This window comes from Bufo gargarizans, chromosome 9 (assembly GCF_014858855.1).
Source record: "Bufo gargarizans isolate SCDJY-AF-19 chromosome 9, ASM1485885v1, whole genome shotgun sequence".
Classification (NCBI taxonomy): Eukaryota; Metazoa; Chordata; class Amphibia; order Anura; family Bufonidae; genus Bufo; species Bufo gargarizans.
Window position 1 is genome coordinate 111,122,778 of NC_058088.1, and position 20,593 is coordinate 111,143,370.

A 20,593-nucleotide genomic window follows, 5' to 3' on the forward strand; every position below is an offset into this window, starting at 1 on the left:
ATTACAAGACATGTTGACATGCATAAAACTCTGACTCATGGCAAAGTAGCATCTTCTAAGGCTGGGATCACATTTTGTGGAGGTTTTAAAAAACAGCAGTGCTTTTTCAAACAATTATAATAAAAGCAACAAACATACAATCCAAAAGCAAAGCACCAGAAATGCCTACACATCTGTCCGCACTGGTGTTGCCGATTCTGGTTTTGTGATCTGGCGCAGAAACAAAATACTGACAATGCCAGACACCGTTGATGCCCAACAGATCCCATCCACTAAAATGGGGTGTGCTGGGTTTGCGTCACGAATGTTGAGTACTCAAGAGTTCCGGCAGACACCATTACACTGAATGGAATCTGCCAGGAGCAGACGATGTCTGGCAGATGCTGGATATAGCAATTCCGGTATTCGGTTCCTATTCCAGAACAGGATACCAGAATTAGGAACACAGATGTGGATGCAGCCTAAATGGATCAAAAAACATTTCTGAAGACGGGACAAGCGGAGCAGTCTGGGTGTAATATAATTGGCAATGATATATAAAAGCGGAAAAAGTAAATACTTGTTTAGATCCTCTAACATCACAAATATCAGAAAGAGCAATGAGCTGTTAAAAAAAATATATATACGTAAAAAAATAAAAATAAAAAAACCTAGCTGATATATTGTTTGGATAGTGGAAGTCCTTGTAGATACCAGACAGTACACATTAAGACCAAAAAAATTGAGGTTAGCCATACATCTTATACCAGTATTAGGCTAAGGCTACACTGGTCACGCAACACCTGTCTTGTCCTGGATCACTGAGTAGTGGTGATCCCATAGAACTGAATGGGATTGCACCAGCAGTCGCAAGAAATCCAACACGGCTGGATTTCTTGTGACTGCCATGGCAATCCCATTCATTTCTATCAGATCCCCGCTACCCAGCGATCCTGGCCACAACTAGTGTCACTATGTAGCCTTAGGCCACCAGGTATTCCTTCCAACCACGCGTTCTCAATAGGCAGAGGAGAATAGGCTGCTGGCTAGAGACAGACCTCTGTAGTCTGAACAGTAAGTAAGACTTGAATGTAGGTTTCTGAGATCCAGACAGCGCACTTGAAGCATAGCTTGTGGGAGACACAGGATCGACAGGCAGGGTGATAGTGAAGATACAGACAAGGCAGATGGACAAGGTTAACTTAAACATTGACAGAGCTGAAACTGGAAGAGCTGGAACACAGGATAACCACAGGTAAATCGCAATAGCACAAGACTATCAGAACACATTTGCTGGTCACCAGGGAAATTAAAGCTCAGGCACCCTTTGCGTGGAGAGGGTGCCCTAAATACCCTGGGACTCCCAGCTATTGACTGTGGAAGGATTTGAAACTGCACCCACTGGCCCTTTAAGAGGCTGGAGGTGAGGGCTTGTGCCCTAAAAAGCAAAGCAGCAGCATAGCGAGTAGGGCATGATGTCCGCAGGGGAGAACAGGTCAGCATAGCATAGAGAGCCAACGTTAAAAACTACAAAGCATCAATACTTTGCACAGATGACCGTCCATCACAGGAGACATTACATTTTTCAGTTATGATTCTGGGGCAGCCCTTCATACAGGATGAAGATTAGGAGGCACACAAGTGTTGACGCTTTATTAAAAAGCACAGTAGAAGAAAATAAAAATATCAAGATAAAATAATATGACCCCTTTGTAAGCTGGGCTCAGCATCTATTAGATTACTTACACTGTTCCCTCGGGGTACAGCGGCATTACTAATGCACATGATTTATTAATATTCCTGAATCGGTATCTTATTACCATCAAATCCAGCCTAACGATAATAGTCTGTCCAAAAACAGACAAAAAAGCAGTTGGCAAGTTATCTAAGGCGTTCTTAGCGGGACAAAAGCACAATCAAAACAATTAAGACAACGGTAGACTTTCTGTACCCAGACTTAACATCTGCTGCCCATCATGCACTGGTACAAAGTGTAATTATACTTATGATGGCCTTCTGTTTTCAAATTAAAGTTGGTAAAAAAAAACTTCAGAGGACAATTCCCTCAAGAAAAGACAAAGGGAAGAAAAACGGCACTTAGAGAAATTTACCATAACGGCAGCAGAAGAAAAATCAATTCATCTGCAATTTTATTCACTTATACCGACAGAAGTGCTGCTGAGTGAACATTACGGAGAACCCGGCAGCAAACATTCCCTCATTCAGAACTATGGTGATACTACTTCACAAGAGCTCAAATATGGGTCTGTGTTGTATGGATCATAAACCAATACAGCAGCCATAGCCGCCTTTTTCTGGGGGATGCTGTACCCATGTGTGCTTCCAACTTAGACATACTGAGGCATGAAGACATAGGCCTGGGAGATTATGACCACAATTAACTTAACATTACCACTTTTCCATTGATTATGATTAATGAACGAATATCTCTTGCCGCAGTTGGAGCGGCGGGAAGAGATGGTCGCAGTTGGAGCGGTGGGAAGAGAAAGACACAAACCTCTAAAGAGCAGGGAGGGGAGACTCAGAGCAGAGCACATGTCCAATGAAATAATTCCCACCGACAAAATTATGTAGGTTAGGTTTTTTCCCACCCCTATAAAGACATATTTTCTCCTGGTTACAAACTGACTTTGATTAAAAAAAAAACCCGAGGCACACTCTCATATTGTAACACACATGTATTCTCCACTGCAAACTATCTTCTGCTTAAGACTACTTTCACATCTGTGTTGTGCTGTCCGGGTTTGAGATCCGGCATAGAGTCTCAAAATCGCAGTGTGACGCTTCAGTTTTGTCCCCATTCATCGTCAATGGCGTCAAAACTGAGAAGACCAGAACAAGGTGCACCAGAATGCATTCTGCTCCGGTTTCTTGCGTTCCCATGCTGGACACAAAACCGCTGCAAGCAGCATGGGAAACTCAACAACCTCAATGTGGCACCAAAAACCATGTAAGTCAATGGTGCTGGATCTGATTATTTCAGACATGAAAAAAAAAATAGCATCCCGCGCCCATCGACTTACAATAGTTTTAGTGCCGGATCCGGTTTCTTAATTCTCAAAATAATACAAATCGGATAAGTTCTGAATGGATGCAGCCGGTTGCATTATTATAACGGAAGCGCTTTGCTGTGGTTTTGATATCCCATGCCGGGTCTCAAAACCAGACAACAAAAACGCAGATGTGAAAGTAACCTTACAGGGTCCATGAACAAGCTAATACAGGTATTGTGCACATCACACAGACCGTGTGAGAGCAGGGGCTAGCAATTCAGTGGGAGACAGGAATGGAGAGCATGCAACTCAAAAGCCCACTTAGGGTGCATTCACATGATGTATTTTATGGTCCACAAAACACATGGATGGTGACCGTGTTGCATTTTTTTTTATGGACCCATGGAAACCATGTATTTTCTTGTCCCCCCCAAAACGACAACGGACATGTTATATTTTTTTTTTTGAGGCTGGGGCATGGAATGAACATTCGTATGCAGAGAGCACACTGAGCTGTCCACATTTTTTGTGACTTCATTGAAATGAATGGGTCTGCATCAAATCTGCAAAAAATGCGTATCGGATGCAGAGCAAAAATACAGTCGTGTGAAAGGAGCATTAAATGTAAGATAGCCAAATTCAAAAAAGCCCTGAATGCCCTGTAAGCGCCTTTATGCATGTAATGGAAGCATAAATACAGTTGCTGTGTCTTGCGCATCTAGAACAATTCAACTTGTGTGTGTACAGAAATGCAGATGTCAATGCCACCCTTGTTCTACTCCATTAGTGTTATATTCAAAATATAATATGAAGAACTAATACGAGAGATGCACTCATGGGCATAAAAGGCACTTGGCATCTGACTGTGAATACCGCCAAAGGACCATAGTCTAACAACTCCACCTTTTTTGTCACAGACTACCACTGATTTGGGAAATACAAAAAATAATAAAACCTACCAGCCATATTGTCCAAATAAAAGCGATAGAGCTTGCACTGAACAGGAGTCATCCGAACAGATAAGACGTATTCATACTTCGGTGGTAAAAACTTGGTCAGAGCCGTGTAGTCTCTTCTCTGAAATAATTAAAGGCACACCGGTTTTTACAGTCACATATTCACAATGTAATGAACACCTCATCTCGCTTTTAGAACTCACCTGCACACAACCTGCTAACATTTCATACAGAATGTGAGCCCGTTTCTTCATCACTCTGACATCCACCATGGTGGAGTCCGCGCACTGCCCGTTCTGTATAGGATTTATGAAGCGGTTCCGAAATTCTTTGATAGAGCCAAGCAGGTTTTCCTTGATGAAGTTAACCATGCAGTGATCTGAAAATAAAGGATCCTACAATGAGAAGTTCTGGGCGTACCATGAAAACAAACTAAGATTAGCAGGAAAAAAAAAAAAAAAAAAAAAAAAAAAAAAAACTTCTACGAACTACCATTATACTGCAAAACTGAGTTCTTATTCGAGGTACACAATGTACATATGCTACTCAGTATATGCCACACTGGTATAGGTTGGTTGTTGCCTTTGATGGTGAAAACCCCCCACAGATGTAAACCATACAGTATGCTCTTCTGTGGTGGCCTACCATATAGAAAGAAAAACAACAGCTATCACCCTGATGGAAGCCAAAACGACATTCTAAGGCCGCTTTCACGGTCAGTCAGTGTTTGGTCAGTGATTGCGAGCCAAAACCAGAAGTAGAGCCTACTCAGAGATTAGGCATGAGGGACAGATCTGCACCTGTTCTGTGTTTAGAGCCGCACCTGGTTTTGGCTCACAATCACTGATGGAAATCACTGACTGAACACTGATGTGTGAAAGTGACCTTATTTTCTATAGGGTCAATGAAGGCCCATGGCTATGTTTAGTGTACGAGACGGAAGCTTTCCTGATGCCCAACAGAGCCTTATCTAGAGTAATAAATGCTTTTTAATGACTCTACACACACCAACAGTAATCAGTGGCAACAAGTCTAAAACACAACAACTCCAATTCCACATGAAAAGAAACAGCTTGGACCTTTGCACTTACGTCTAGACACTAAATTTGACTTTGATGCATCTGAAATAGGGACATCTGCTTAAGACAACCCCTCAGAAGGATGCATTTAGGTGAGAAGTTCCCGACATCTAGCAAAGCTCCTGACTCTGGAGACAGCTGAACAGGGGCACTCCTGACAGGAGCTGGCATGAAGACCCGCAAGTGAGAGATCACTGTCCAAACCAGCACATCTAAGAGTTAAAATAAGGCCTAGAATTTCCTTTCCAGTACTCGGCCTCTTTTAATCAGAGCTGTGTATTACATATAGAATTGTATAGCAGGAGACTAGACATTCTCCTCCCATACCTGTACCTGGCTCCAAGACTACAGCTGCAGCAGAGGACTTCGTCCACTGCTCTGTCTGCAATAGGAGACAAGGTGTGTTGAAGGCCATCCCCTTGATCAAGCGCTGCGCTCTAATACAAGAAGGCAATAGGTAGCGTGGGATGTAATTAAAACCATAATATCTAATGAACTTATGTATCTTATAATGTAATTTTAACAACTACAACAGTCAAATTACTGTATGATTTGATGTAAACCTGAAAATGTCCCTTAAAGGGAGTCTGTCACCAACTTTACATATATTACTGTCCCATACTGCCCTGTAGTGACAAACCGTTAACAGATCGTACCTTTCTTTCTCCCATCTGTGAATTTGATGTTGAAAAAACAATGTTTGAAGATATATGCAAACGACTTGCAAGTGCCTTGGGGGGTCCTCCCCAAATGCAAGTGTTCATGCCCTCCCGAGACTGCCATTGATCTCTCCTTGCATGTAAGCCAGTCCAGTGCCCTTACTTCACGGACTCTGCTCCCAGAAATACCGCGCCAGCTTGCGTCAATGCCGGGCCCAGCCATGCGCAGTCGGTTCACTGATGCAGCTGCCCACAGTGGTCAGTGTATGGCGGATTCCTGGGCCGGCAGTGAAGTGAGCAGAGTCAGTGAAACATGGGAGAAGAGATAACGGCATTCATTGGAGGACATGGGCACATGCATTCTGGGAGGAACGCCTTGGGCACTTGCAAGTCATTTGCATATAGCCACAAATGTCGTTTTTTCAACATCAAATCCACAGAAGGGAGAAAAAAAAGGTATGCTCTGTTAACAGTTTATATCACCTACAGGGCACTGATGGCAGTACAATGTAAAGTACGTAAAGTAGGGGACAGACTCCCTTTAAAAGGTATCAATACTTTTGCAATCATTTGTTATTGCTCCAATCCATGTAAAATAGAAATAAAGCAGGTTCAAAGTTGCAAAGGCCTGTGTACCCCGTCCCCTACTCCTTACTGACCTCATGAATGAATTTCTGATCAATAGTCATAGACCCTCTAATTTGTCCCCTACTTCATTCTAAAAACATATGGGGGAGATTCGTCAAGACTGGAGTTCCTGTACGTCCGTCTACATCCATTGGGACCTCATTTATTAAAAGGCATTAGGTGCATTTCTGCCACTCTGTGCGCCACTAACTGACATCTACACCAGCCAGGAGCTGGAGTAGACCTGCACTGTAACTTATACCAGTTTCTAGAGCAAGTTAAAGTAAATCCTGTGGGCTCTGCCCTGCCTTCTGAGCTACGTCCCCCTTTTTTTGGAAGAGTCAAGAACCGGAAAAATTCACAACTTATGGTGCAAATATAGGGTGTGCCATAATTGCCAACACTTTAACTCCACAACAGTGGCATAAATAGCATATACAAAGTCCCCCACTCTGTAGATTATCAAGAGGTGGAGAACATGGCAATGATCAGGAACAAACCTTTTATTCCCAATCACTGCCTGCTCTTTCAGCTGCAATTGCATCCCTCTTAAGGGAATGAATGACTGCTACTGCGATCGCTTGTCCCCATACCAATTCTTTATTTGCCAGAAGCACATCCCCGTTTACACAAGGCAATGTACTGCAAACTATTTAAAGGGACACCGACAGGCCCAATAAGCATAATTATCTATATATATGCATGCACAGGTCTTCTATTGTGTATTAAAAACATAAGTATACCCCCTGTCCACCTTATGAACACTGCAAACTGATGTTTTATAACTGATGTAATCGCTCTTCTTTCTGCCCAAGGGGCGGCATTTCAGCTTCACTTCTGCCCAGCCAGCCGCGCCCCAACCGCCGTTTTGAAGCGCCGCCCAGCTCATCAATATTCACTTCGCTGGGCGGCTTCTGCTGTCCCCGACCTTCCGAGATCCCGCGCATGCCCAGTAGAAAGCTATGGGATCTCGGAACGTTGGGAACAGCAGAAGCCGCCCAGCGAAGTGAATATTGATGAGCTGGGCGGCACTTCAAACCGGCAGTTGGGGCGACGCTGGCTGGGCAGAAGTGAAGCTGAAACACCGCCCCTTGGGCAGAAAGAAGAGCGATTACATCAGGTTATAAAACATCAGTTTGCAGTGTTCATAAGGTGGACAGGAGTTAGACTTATATGTTTTTAATACACAATAGAAGACTTGTGCATGCATATATATAGATAATTATGCTTATTGGGCCTGTCAGTGTCCCTTTAAGGTTTTGCACGAACACAAAACGCTGATTAACAAGCATTTAGTTGGACGGTCGTTCGTTCGATGACTGGCGGCAACTTTACTTGGGGCAATTGTTAGAAAAAGTGTTTGTATGAATACTACCCCCCAATAATTTTAAAGATCTTTGGCCTGTGTAAGTGGGCCCTAACCAGTGGGTGTGAGAAGGAGCTGTAAACCTAAAATGGTAGATTAGTTCCATTTGTATTTTAGATGCTTTGGAGTGGTACAAAATGGGTGTACAGGGTCATGTGTCTATATAAAAAAAAAAAAAAAAAAAAAAAAAGACCTGAAACACATTACTTACATTCCACCAAATTGTTCTGAAGCGGGGTTCCAGTCAAGATTATCCTTCTTTTTGTCCTTATGGAATTCATAGCCTTAGAAACAGCAGATGCTTCGTTCTTAAGAATATGGCCTTCATCACATATCACGAAGTCTGGGCCTGGATAAAATAGAGAAAATCATTATTTACAGACAGCAAGCAAAGTATATCCTATGACTACCTATATTTCTTACTGCATATCAATACTGTATAAGCACATACATAACCATAGACACAAATAAACTGGTGCAGAATAGACAGGTCCGGAGGTTGGCCAGCCCTGCACTATATACACGGTGGCAAGAAACATGTTGATTTATTTCGTTCCTCACACAGGGGCAACATGGTGGCTCAGTGGTTGGCACTGGTGGTTAGCAGCACTGGGATTCTAGGTTCAATTGTAACCAAGGACAACATCTGCATGGAGTTTGTATGTCCTCCTCGTGTTTGTGTGGGGTTCCTGTGGGATCTCCAGTTTCTTCCCACAATCCAAAGACATACTGATAGGGTATTCAGACTGTGAGCTCCACAGGGGGCAGCAGGTAGTGATGACGTCTGTAAGGCGATGCGGAATACATCAGCGCTATACAAGTAATTAAATAAATACCACTGAATCTTTGACGGTGAAGTCTAAGGTTTTGTTACTTGTATAGGACACTGCCCCTTGCTGGCTTCCTGTAATTACTTCTTATGATAGTCTCAAATACATAGAAGTAAATCTACCAATAGGGACACCGTGGCGTAGATTTCAGTCTTCTAGTATACCAGAAATCTGGTGTAAAAAGATAAATGTAATGTGCCCGCTGGCCCTGCACCCTCCCCACGTCCCCTTTTCAGGAAAGTGTCGAGGATGGAGGAAAAATACCAGTTGCACAAAAGTTTTTGCGCAATGATAAATTACAGTGTTTTCAGGAAAGAATAAAGTCCTTCCCTTCTATTTTCCAGTCATTTTGAATACAGTAGTAGTAGGCCCATGAGCCTCCTCTCCTCCTCCAGCAACCTTCCCTCTATCCATGTCTAAGGCATAGTTAAACCCCACACAGCGTTGCCACTCCATTTCTCCTGCTCACGCTCTATATACCTGGCTACAGCAGTGACGTAATGCTGACATGTGACAGCTACAGCCAATCACTTGTCTCATGGGGTGCACAAATGTGGCCACTGCTGCAGCCTGGTTTATGGCGCCCCGGCAGGCAAACCGGATCAGGCAGATCCTGGGGTTTGTCTGGTTTCCTCTTGAAACTGGACATCCTTGTTAAGTTCAGAAAAAGCATTAGTGTAAAGGGGTTTTCCAAGACTTTTACACCCAGGACCCGCACCGATCAGCTGTTTGAGAAGGTATCGCTGTTCGGAGCAGCACTGCTGCCTTCTCTCAATTCACCAAGAACAGTGCCGTACATTGTATAGCGGTTGTGTCTGGTATCACAGCTCACCCCAATCACTTCAAAGGGGCTGAGCTGCGCCTAGGCCATGTGACCAATGAATGTGACGTCAAATGGCCAAGGCAAATTGGCTAAAGGGATGCGGCGCTACTGCGAGTGCCTTCTCAAAGAGCTGATCAACAGGGATCTTGGGTGTAAAAGTCTCGGAAAACCTCTTTAAACGAATGCTCTATCCAGAAGATTAAATGCTGCATTGAAATGTATTGGCTCTATGGAAACAAACTTAGTTTCACCCTAAGTCGCACGATACTTTGGTGAATTCATTTTGTATTCATTTCTGCATCTTTAAAAACATTTAAAATTAGGAATCCAAAGTCGGGTTTAGAACAGTGGTACCAGCCTGACTTCAGATTCATAATTTTAAATGTTTTTAAAGATGCAGAAATGAATACAGAATTAATTTTCCAATGTTTTGCGTGACTTCAGGTGAAACCGAGACAAAACATTTTAATGCTGTACGGAGACAGCATTAAAATCGTAGTTTATGAATGAATCGACTTCCATAAAACTGCCAAAAATCAATCTGCTCAATTCCACCTGCTCAATAACATGCTGCCTTCAGATTGCACTGCATTTCATGGCTATGTATGTATGTATGTATGTATGTATAAATATATATCTATATCTATATCTATCTATATCCTTTCTAATGGAGGTGTCCCTTTAACATTACGGTAGTGGACCACCACCATCAAACTGAAAATTTGCTTCCTGGACCCCTGCGAGTATGACATGAGGCTTTAGTAGCTCTGAGTTTTCTGGCTTCAAAACCAGATCAATAACCACATACATCCACACTCTGGGCTATCTGTAAGTCTCCCACTACTGTGTCCCCGTCATTAAGAAGGATCAAGCTGTGTTCTTTATACCTTTCACACAGGACCAAACCAGCAAGTGTTCCGGAGAAGGGAAACATTTGCCTGTTTTATGATGTGCAAAGTAGTAAAAAGAAAGATACTTTGGACTATGCAGAGTGACCACTGATAATAGGAAGTATGGATTTCTGAAGCATAACCTCGGTGGAAGCATAAAAGACAAAGCCTTCAGGCTTATGTTAGACCAAAGTGAGCAAAAATAACGCAGCAGTTATTAAACTAGAAATCAAAGGCAAGTGCAATCAAGCTTCAGGTTATTTTCTTACCCCGAGAAGAGGTGAATTAAATTCTGCTAACACAAACCAGCTAAGAGATGTTTAAGTCAATTAGCACGTGCACAAAGCTTTCCAGGGTAATGAGGACCGCATGGTTGTGACAAGGTGCACCACAAAGCTCTGACAAGTTTTAATCACTATTAGCCCATGACATGCACCTTACAGATAACTCACTTCCTAGAAAATGAGTGGAGAAGAGAAAACCGCCTGCTTAAAAAAAGGCAGATTACACGATTTACAGGACTCCAGAAGAAAAATAAATACAAAGCATATGACGGCCGCACTTCTGCTTTGCTCAGTGACCATGGCTGGCGTTCAAACAAGGCATCAAATGACTGAAGACTAGACCTGGGACTCAGCCCCACGCACACTACTCAACAGAACAGTTTATTTTTCCTGCTTGAGCAGCAGATTTCCTATGCCAACATGTACTATAACCAAACTGTTACCGAAAGTGTACTGAACGAGATCATCTCCATGTGCAAGGGCAGACTAAAAAGAAGAAGAAAAAGAAAAACACAAGCCTGGAGAACTGAAGAAAATGGTGGCCAGGTTCACACAGTGGAAGTCAGTCAGGTTGTATTTAGCGGTTTCTGGTTTCCAGATGAGAGAACCACTAATGGGTGGCAAGTCCACACATTGTGGACAAATTGCAAACAAATATGGTTTGAATGCATCAGACACATTTTTTGCAGGTCGGATTTCAGTGGGGCCGCAAAAGATACAGGCAGCACGCCATATGCTGTCCACATCCACAGGTCTGTTTCATGGCCCCGCAAAATAATAAAACAGAAAATGTCCTATTCTAGTCCGTATCGCAGACAAGGATGGGATTGCTCTACCGAGGGACGGACGGACGGTCTGTAAAATGATTTGGTTAGAAACCTGCTAGAAAAAACTATTTGAGAGAGAAAAGACTGGGGACAGGCAGTTACACAAGCCCTCAAGTTAAAGAAGTTAAAAAATAAATAAAAAAAACCTCACAAAATGTTTCCACAGCCTTTAATCTTTGTTGGGGTGTCAAATATTTTATGAAATTTCTATGAAAGCTACCATAATTAAAAATTAATACAGGAGCCTAGGCAATAATAAAGTTGTTGTTCATTGTTAGAAATGGAGTCTGCCAACCGAGCTTCTCACTTGTCTCGTGTCCAATTACTGTCTCTAGGAAAACCGCTTCTTCCTCATTTCAGTGCAGATAGGGTGGGTGATGGGAAAGGTCAACTTTTTATTTTATTTTTTTACATATAATAGAGTGGTATGGTATATTGTTGTTCTAGCATAAAAGAATTAAGATAAAAACAAACATGGGAAAACCAATTCAGTGCAAATACTGATGAAGTCGTCGTGCAGGTCAGTAGACAGTACAGCAACCTGCACAGGAAATCACGACACTCTGATGTGTAGCAAACAGTGTAGACACGGTATGTGAACACAGGGGTCATTTATTATCCAGAAATATGAATATAATAGGTGTATTGCTGGCACAGACTGTGGCACAAAGGTTATTTGCACATCAGTCTGACTTTTCCCCGCTCACGCCAGGTCTAAAAAAGTGGGTGCGGCGTGGACGGGCTGGCGGGCCAGTGTCACTCATCATTTTCTACACCTCTACAGAACTTCAGCAGATCCACCCCCAGCTATAGGGGTTTAAAAAAAATGACTCCCGTAGAACTTAAGTGCTATAGTTGAGGAGCAAGAAGTAGGCACCCAAACCAGATAACAGCTCAAAACTATACAAACACTAAAGATTATTTTATAAAGTGACATGCAGAAGTTTAAGCTCGCAGAGTTTGGAGTTACGGTAACTACTTTATGACAAAGACATGTAAATGTACAATGCGTTGGATGCAAACAATTCAGGCACACCCCTTTCTTTTCCTTTTTAAATTAAAATGGTTCCCAGCAGTGAATGTTTTCCTATTTAAAGTCGCAGCAGTGAGCCATAGCTGCATTTTACTGGCAGTCCGGTTCACTGCCAGCTCTGACTCACAGCCATATTAGATCCAAACAACAGCACAGCTGCAAGTCAGCCCTGTCTAGTGCTGCCAGAACTACTGGACGATAACCGCGCGCTGTCTGCTTTATGGTACTACGCTGTGCAACGTCGGGGCCCAGAAGAAAACGGGATAAAACACACTGCGCATAGAAGTTCTAGCCCAGGTCAAATAATCACTTTCAAAGAACTAATTAAAAAAAATTATAATAAATCTCGAAAGCTTATAACTACAATTACTAAAAACTAATGGTAACTATAGTGTGTAGCCTGCAGCTGTTCGTGCATGCTGGGATTTATAGTTTTGCAACAACTTTAGAGTTTGAGTCTACTTAAAAGGGTTATCCAATAGCAGAAATCCAACAATGCCCGGACCCCTGCTATACACTATACTTACTCGTGCTAGGGAGGCTAGCGCTATTGGCTGCTCTCCCCATCGACAATTATTGTGATCTGTGTGACCGGGGAGATGCAGTGGCGGCCATGTAGGGAGGTGGGGACAGGGTGAGTATCATCTTATTAGAGGGGCCCGGGCATTGTAGGGGGTATTTCTACTATTGGATAACCCACTTTAACTGCAGATCAACGGTAACGAGAATGACACTAAGCAAGAAAGAAATGATGGTCTGGATTATGTTATTTGAGCAATCCTCTACAATACTGATTGAGTATTAAACAGATTTTCCAGGATCCTGATATTGATGACTAAACCTAAAGATTGGTCATATCAGAATAGTGAGGGTCCGACACCCCTACCAATCAGCCTACTGTACTGGAACTGTGAATGGAGGCAGAAGCACAGCCCAGGTCATGCAAAGTGCCTGAAGTTCTGATTCACTTCAGGGAGATCCTCCTCCTCCACGTGGATGGTGCATCAGACAGAGCATGCACCAGGTTGCTTCATTTATTCTCAATGGGACTTCTGGAGATAGCACAGTGCTCAGCTGTTCCCAGCAGTCCTATATGGAATGAATGAAGCGGCAGGGCGCAATCACCAGCACGGGTGAACAAAACTCCCTTTCTGGAGATCGGTGGATAAGTGTATTACTGTACTGCAGCGGCAGCAGGAAGCACACGGCGTCATAGAACCAATAACGCCGTGCACTCCTGCACTCAGGAGAAATCCAGGCTGGTGTTTCACGGACGTGTTCACGAGGCTTTAATCATGACACCACCTTAACCACCTCCCGACCGCCTAACGCACCGATGCGTCCGGGAGGTGGTTGATTTTTTCCTCCTGGACGCATTTCGCGAGACGCGAGATTACGTCACAGCCGGCCCGCGCATGCGCATCGCGGGCCGGCATTTCGCAGCAGAGTATTTCGTCAGCAGCCTGCCGGCCACGATCATTGGCTGGCAGGTTGCTGATTTTTTAAAAATCCAATCAGCAGCCATTTAACCCATCATATTAGTAAATATGATGGGGTTATATGGCTGCTGTGCTCCTCTGCTCCTTCTTTTGGTCGGTTGGTTCCAGCAGAGGAGCACACATCACTGTGAGTACCCACTACACCACACTTAGCCCCCAGATCACCCCAATTAACCCTTTGATCACCCCTGTCAATCACTAGTGAAAGGAAAAAAGTGATCAGTGCAAACTGTCACTTTTTTTTCCCACTGGTATTGACCGTTAGGTTTCAGTATAGTTTAGGCCCCTTGGTTAGGTAGTTTAGGGATCGGTTAGCGCCCAGCCCACCGCACCGCAGTCCGTTATTCGCTGATTAGCGTATCGCTAATCAGCATTTGTACTTTTATAGTATCTGGAAGTGATCAAAACTGATCACGGTCAGATCTATAATAGTACTAGTGTCACTTTAGTTCTCCCTCCATCCAAAACGCAGTGTTTGCCCGATCAGACCTGATCGGTCGCCCACACGTGCGTTCGCCCTACGCCCGCCCCACCGCAGTGACAAAAAAAAATAAAATCAGTTTTGATATTTTTTATCAACCGCAGCAGCCTCCGGTACTTCGCTAGCCTCCCATTTGTAAGACAGGCTTGCTTTTTTTTTCTTGGGTAGTCTCAGGGAATACCCCTAAATTTAGTTGCCCACATGTCTAACAGGGGGTATTCCTCTGAAGAGGCCTACAGGCTTCTGACCCAGTCGGATGAGGAGTGGGAACCCTCATCTGATGAATCCAGCGGGTCAGAATACGAACCTGTAGAAAGCAGTGGCTCTCTGAACCAAAGTTCGGACGAGGAGGCTGAGGTCCCTGATAGCAGCAGGCGTACCCGGCCCCGTGTCGCTAGACCGCAGGTTGCGCAGGATCCGCTTCAAGAGCAGCAGAGTGGGGCTGGTGCTGTCGGATTACGTGGTGAGGCATACACCAGCAGCCCAGCCCTTCCTGGACCTAGTACCAGCACTGCCGTAGAACATGGTGAAGTAGCGAGCACCAGAAGGGCAGTTGAAGCTGGTACGGTGGCACGTGCAGTAGTGACCCCGTCGCAGCCACCGCAAAGACGTGCCCGTAGAGCCCCTAGAATCCCAGAGGTGCTGGCAAACCCTGATTGGCAGTCCCCAACTTCAGCCGCACCTGTAGTTCCCCCTTTCACCGCCCAGTCTGGAGTTCGGGTTGAGACAGCTCAGATCGGTTCGGCCCTGGGATTTTTTGAGCTGTTCTTGACTGCGGAGCTCTTAGACTTAGTTGTGGCAGAGACAAACCGGTATGCCACACAATTTATAACCGCTAACCCGGGAAGCTTTTATGCCCAGCCTTTCCGGTGGAAACCAGTCCAAGTTTCCGAAATTAAAACTTTTCTGGGCCTCCTCCTCAACATGGGGCTGACAAAAAAGCATGAATTGCGGTCATATTGGTCCACGAACCCAATTCATCACATGCCCATGTTCTCTGCTGCTATGTCCAGGACACGATTTGAGACCATCCTGCGTTTCCTGCACTTTAGTGATAACAGCACCTCCCGTCCCAGAGGCCACCCTGCATTTGACCGGCTCCACAAAATTCGGCCCCTCATAGACCATTTCAACCTGAAATTTGCAGATATGTATACCCCAGAGCAAAACATCTGCATAGACGAGTCCCTGATACATTTTACCGGGCGCCTTGGCTTCAAACAATACATCCCAAGCAAGCGTGCCCGGTATGGGGTCAAATTGTATAAGCTCTGTGAAAGGGCCACAGGCTATACAAACAAATTTCGTGTTTATGAGGGAAAAGATCAGCCCCTGGAGCCGGTCGGTTGCCCTGACTACCTGGGGAGCAGTGGGAAGATAGTCTGGGACTTGGTGTCACCCTTATTCGGCAAGGGGTACCATCTTTATGTGGACAATTTCTACACAAGTGTGGCCCTCTTTAGGCATTTGTTTCTAGAACGGATTGGTGCCTGTGGTACCGCGCGAACTAGTCGCGCGGGCTTCCCCCAACGGCTCGTTACCACCCGTCTTGCAAGGGGGCAGAGGGCCGCACTGTGTAACGAAGAACTGCTCGCGGTGAAATGGAGAGACAAGCGTGACGTTTACATGCTCTCCTCCATTCACGCAGACACGACAATACTAATTGAGCGAGCAACCCGTGTCATTGAAAAGCCCCTCTCAGTCCACGACTATAACCTTCACATGGGAGGGGTGGACTTCAATGACCAGATGTTGTCTCCGTATTTAGTTTCCCGCAGAACCAGACGCTGGTATAAGAAGGTGTCTGTATATTTAATTCAATTGGCTCTGTACAATAGTTTTGTTCTCTACAGTAAGGCTGGGAGAACTGGATCCTTCCTCAAATTTCAGGAAGAGATCATCGAGAACCTCCTGTATCCAGGAGGTTCCGTGGCCCCATCCACCAGTGTAGTTAGCCGTCTACACGAGCGACATTTCCCCAATGTCGTTGCTGGTACCTCAACCCACCCGTCACCCCGAAAAAGATGTTGTGTCTGTAGCAGGAGTGGAATAAGGCGTGACACCCGCTATTTCTGTCCTGACTGTCCTGACCACCCTGCCCTATGCTTAGGGGAGTGTTTCCGAAAGTACCACACACAGGTACACCTAGCATAGGGATCATCTCACCAGGATAGGCACACAGGGCTATTAGGGCCCATTCACTCACAGCTGCTGCAAACGTCTCCTTTCACATGGGACAAAGTGCATAACGCACTTCGCCACATCTTTGGGCGATTTGCGCTTTGCACATTGACCCATGGGGAAGGAGAGGTTTGTTCTATAAAGGTAAAAAAAACAAAAAAAAAAAAAACAAAAAAAAAACACCAGTAAGCAAACACGTTAATGTTTAGTTCAAAAAGTTAAAGTTTACATGTTCTGTTCCAAAGTTAATAAAATTATTGCGTTGTGGCCTGGTTTTTTCTTTTTTTTTACCTTCCAGGTGGACCAACCGATCTACTAGCTGCAGCACCGATGTGCATTCTGACAGAAGCATTGCGCTGCTGTCAGATTACACGCAAGTCGGTGTATGCGGCGCTGCAAGACGGGATTTTCTCCTCTGCAGTGACAGATACGTTTGCCAAGGCATACGAGCTGAGGAGGAGGCGTTCCTATGCTTTGGCAAACACTTTGTGTGTGTATGTGTATATATATATATATATATATATATATATATATATATATATATATATATATATATATATATATATATATATATATATAAAAAAAAAAATCCCGGCAATGATTTATTCATCCACATTGATCGATGCGAATGAAGAAATCTGTGCCGTTCATTTTTTTCTTTCAGCCCAGAGGCTGAACGGAAAAAAAAATCTCATTACCTGTATGCTCAATATAAGGAGAATAGCAGAAACTCCTAATGCTGGCCATACATGTAATGATTGCGGAGACCCTCAAATGCCAGGGCAGTACAAACACCCCACAACTGACCCCATTTTGGAAAGAAGACACCCCAAGGTATTTGCTGAGGGGCATATTGAGTCCATGAAAGATTTACATTTTTGTCCTAAGTTAGCGGAAAGTGAGACTTTGTGAGAAAAAACAAAAAAAAAAATCAATTTCCGCTAACTTATGCGAAAAAAAAAAAATTTCTATGAACTTGCCAGGCCCCTCATTGGATACCTTGGGGTGTCTTCTTTCCAAAGTGGGGTCACATGTGGGGTATTTATACTGCCCTAGCTTTTTAGGGGCCCTAAAGCGTGAGAAGAAGTCTGGGATCCAAATGTCTAAAAATGCCCTCCTAAACGGAATTTGGGCACCTTTGCACATCTAGGCTGCAATAAAGTGTGACACATCTGGTATCGCCGTACTCAGAAGAAGTTGGGGAATGTGTTTTGGGGTGTCATTTTACATATACCCATGCTGGGTGAGATAAATATCTTGGTCAAATGCCAACTTTGTATAAAAAAATGGGAAAAGTTGTCTTTTGCCAAGATATTTCTCTCACCCAGCATGGGTATATGTAAAATGACACCCCAAAACACATTCCCCAACTTCTCCTGAGTACGGCGATACCAGATGTATGACACTTTTTTGCTGCCAAGGTGGGCAAAGGGGCACATATTCCAAAGTGCACCTTTTGGATTTCACCGGTCATTTTTTACACATTTTGATTGCAAAGTTCTTCTCACACATTTGGGCCCCTAAATTGCCAGGGCAGTATAACTACCCCACAAGTGACCCCATTTTGGAAAGAAGACACCCCAAGGTATTCTGTGAGGGGCATGGTGAGTTCCTAGAATTTTTTATCGCAAGTTAGTGGAATATGAGACTTTGTAAGAAAAAAATAATAATAATCATCATTTTCCGCTAACTTGTGACAAAAAATAAAAAGTTCTATGAACTCACTATGCCCATCAGCGAATACCTTAGGGTGTCTACTTTCCGAAATTGGGTCATTTGTGGGGTTTTTCTACTGTTTGGGCATTGTAGAACCTCAGGAATCATGACAGGTGCTCAGAAAATCAGAGCTGTTTCAAAAAGCGGAAATTCACATTTTTGTACCATAGTTTGTAAACGCTATAACTTTTACCCAAACCATTTTTTTTTTTGCCCAAACATTTTTTTTTTTATCAAAGACATGTAGAACAATAAATTGGGCGAAAAATTTATATATGGATGTCGTTTTTTTTGCAAAATTTTACAGCTGAAAGTGAAAAATGTCATTTTTTTTGCAAAAAAATCGTTACATTTTGATTAATAACAAAAAAAGTAAAAATGTCAGCAGCAATAAAATACCACCAAATGAAAGCTCCATTAGTGAGAAGAAAAGGAGGTAAAATTCATTTGGGTGGTAAGTTGCATGACCGAGCGATAAACGGTGAAAGGAGTGTAGTGCCGAAGTGTAAAAAGTGCTCTGGTCATGAAGGGGGTTTCAGCTAGCGGGGCTGAAGTGGTTAAAGAAAACTCACAACCGATATGCATGGCAGAAGATTTTGTTAAACATGGAAAAATATCTCTGAAAGTAAGAAATCCAAGGACACAGGAAAAGCTGGAATGTATGTAGAAATATGGAGATGCTAAGTCTAGCATTTGCAAAATCCAATGGCGTTATGGCAAAAGCAGCAAAGCTTTCACTATGGGATCACTAAGGGACCACGGTCAAGTGGCTTGAATTTTTAATGCGCTTTCTTGAGATGCTCCAGTGTCTAATAATAATAAAGATAGAGCAGTTACAGTTGTTTCCGCTGCTCTGGTCAGAGGGCAAGTTAGCCTTCGGCCAATGTGGGGGACCAAAGGCAGCCAAAACACATGGTTGAAACACAGAAGCGATTTGTTAGCACTCGATAACACTGCAGATTTAGAGTGTGGTTTTCCAAAAAGGGCATGCCCCCTGAGCGGTCAGCTTGATATAAATCTAGCAAAGCAGCTGAAACAATAGATGAAGGGATGGATCTCTGGATTCATGTGAGGGCATGGGGCTGGTTCTAGCTTTATTAGAGATTTTAATGTGCTATATGGTGTCTGATATTAATTTTTTACATTAATCATGGGATAACCCCTTTAATATAACTCTATGCAGAAGGAACATTATGAGGAAACATACAATATATTGCTCAGTAAACTAAGACAAAGGAAACATTACCAGGATCAACAAGGGTCTTCAGGTACATCTCCTTGAGCTTTTTGCTCTTCACGTTCCTTCCTTGAGTGAGGTTTCGATACATCTCATATCCAATAATCAACACTCCTCCATTATCATGCCATCGTTGTAGTATGAATCCCCGCTCTTGTGGACGCTTGATAGTGGCTAGTTCACAAACCTAACAGAAAAAACACTCAACTAATGTCATGACCAAATGCATGCAACACTAAGCTCTGGTAAGCCAGGAAGAGAACACAAAGCCTAGACCAGGCATCCTCAAACTGCGGCCCTCCAGCTGTTGCAAAACTACAACTCCCAGCATGGCAGAACAGCCTACAGGTATCAGCCTACAGCAGGGCATTGTGGGAGTTGTAGTTTTACAACAGCTGGAGGGCCGCAGTTTGAGGATGCCTGGCCTAGACTATGAGGTAGAGTTACTGGAGTCATCTGAGCTCCTGCATGGCTCGCCATGAACTTATTGAAAACACAATTCCTTGCACAAGTCCCAATCCCCAAGCCTTTGTTTCATAATTAAACCCAGATACTGGTTCTATTTTTTCTAATCTGATATTTTATGACCGACTTTTACATTCTATTTTCTGTATATTACCATGGGAGCGGTCATCTTGCTTAAGCTGCTGTTAAAAGGCTTTCACTTGGACAGGTGATAAAAGTGTGATCTCTGGTGGCCTTTTCTGGGACACCCACAATGACCCGGTGTGAATGACGTTGTGCTGCACAACCTCTGCTCCACTGACTTTTATGGGGCCCCCAAATATAGCCGAATACTGGAGACACCCCGATTTTCATGATTGGCAGGATTCCAGCAGTCGAATCCCAGATATCTGCTGAGCAGGCTCCTCCCAGTTGAGCCAAAAATCTGAAGATACCAGAGCGGCGCCCAGGGATAATAGTAAGTGCATAGAGATCCCTGGGCGCCGCTCTCCATGTCAGCATACTTCGTTTTTATTGTAATGAAAGGTCCTCTTTAAACTTCTGGGTTACTGTCCAATCACCCTTGCTGCATTTGATTGAATCTGAATAGAAAGTAGATCCCTTTCTATTGCTTCTGTCTTCAGTCACATCATCAATAAACACCAATG

The 20,593-nt window shown here is 43.7% G+C and overlaps 1 protein-coding gene across 1 annotated transcript in view; it reads right to left on the reverse strand.

Annotated features, from left to right (window-relative positions):
• ATRX (ATRX chromatin remodeler) overlaps positions 1–20,593 on the reverse strand; it is a 186,739-nt gene that overhangs the window by 40,314 nt on the left and 125,832 nt on the right. Inside the window, exons 19-22 of the mRNA XM_044305242.1 lie at positions 19,491–19,668; positions 7,892–8,029; positions 4,153–4,328; positions 3,953–4,070 (exon numbers count right to left, since the gene is read on the reverse strand). Coding sequence (XP_044161177.1) covers positions 3,953–4,070; positions 4,153–4,328; positions 7,892–8,029; positions 19,491–19,668 — 610 coding nt within the window. The remainder of the gene's footprint in view (positions 1–3,952; positions 4,071–4,152; positions 4,329–7,891; positions 8,030–19,490; positions 19,669–20,593) is intronic.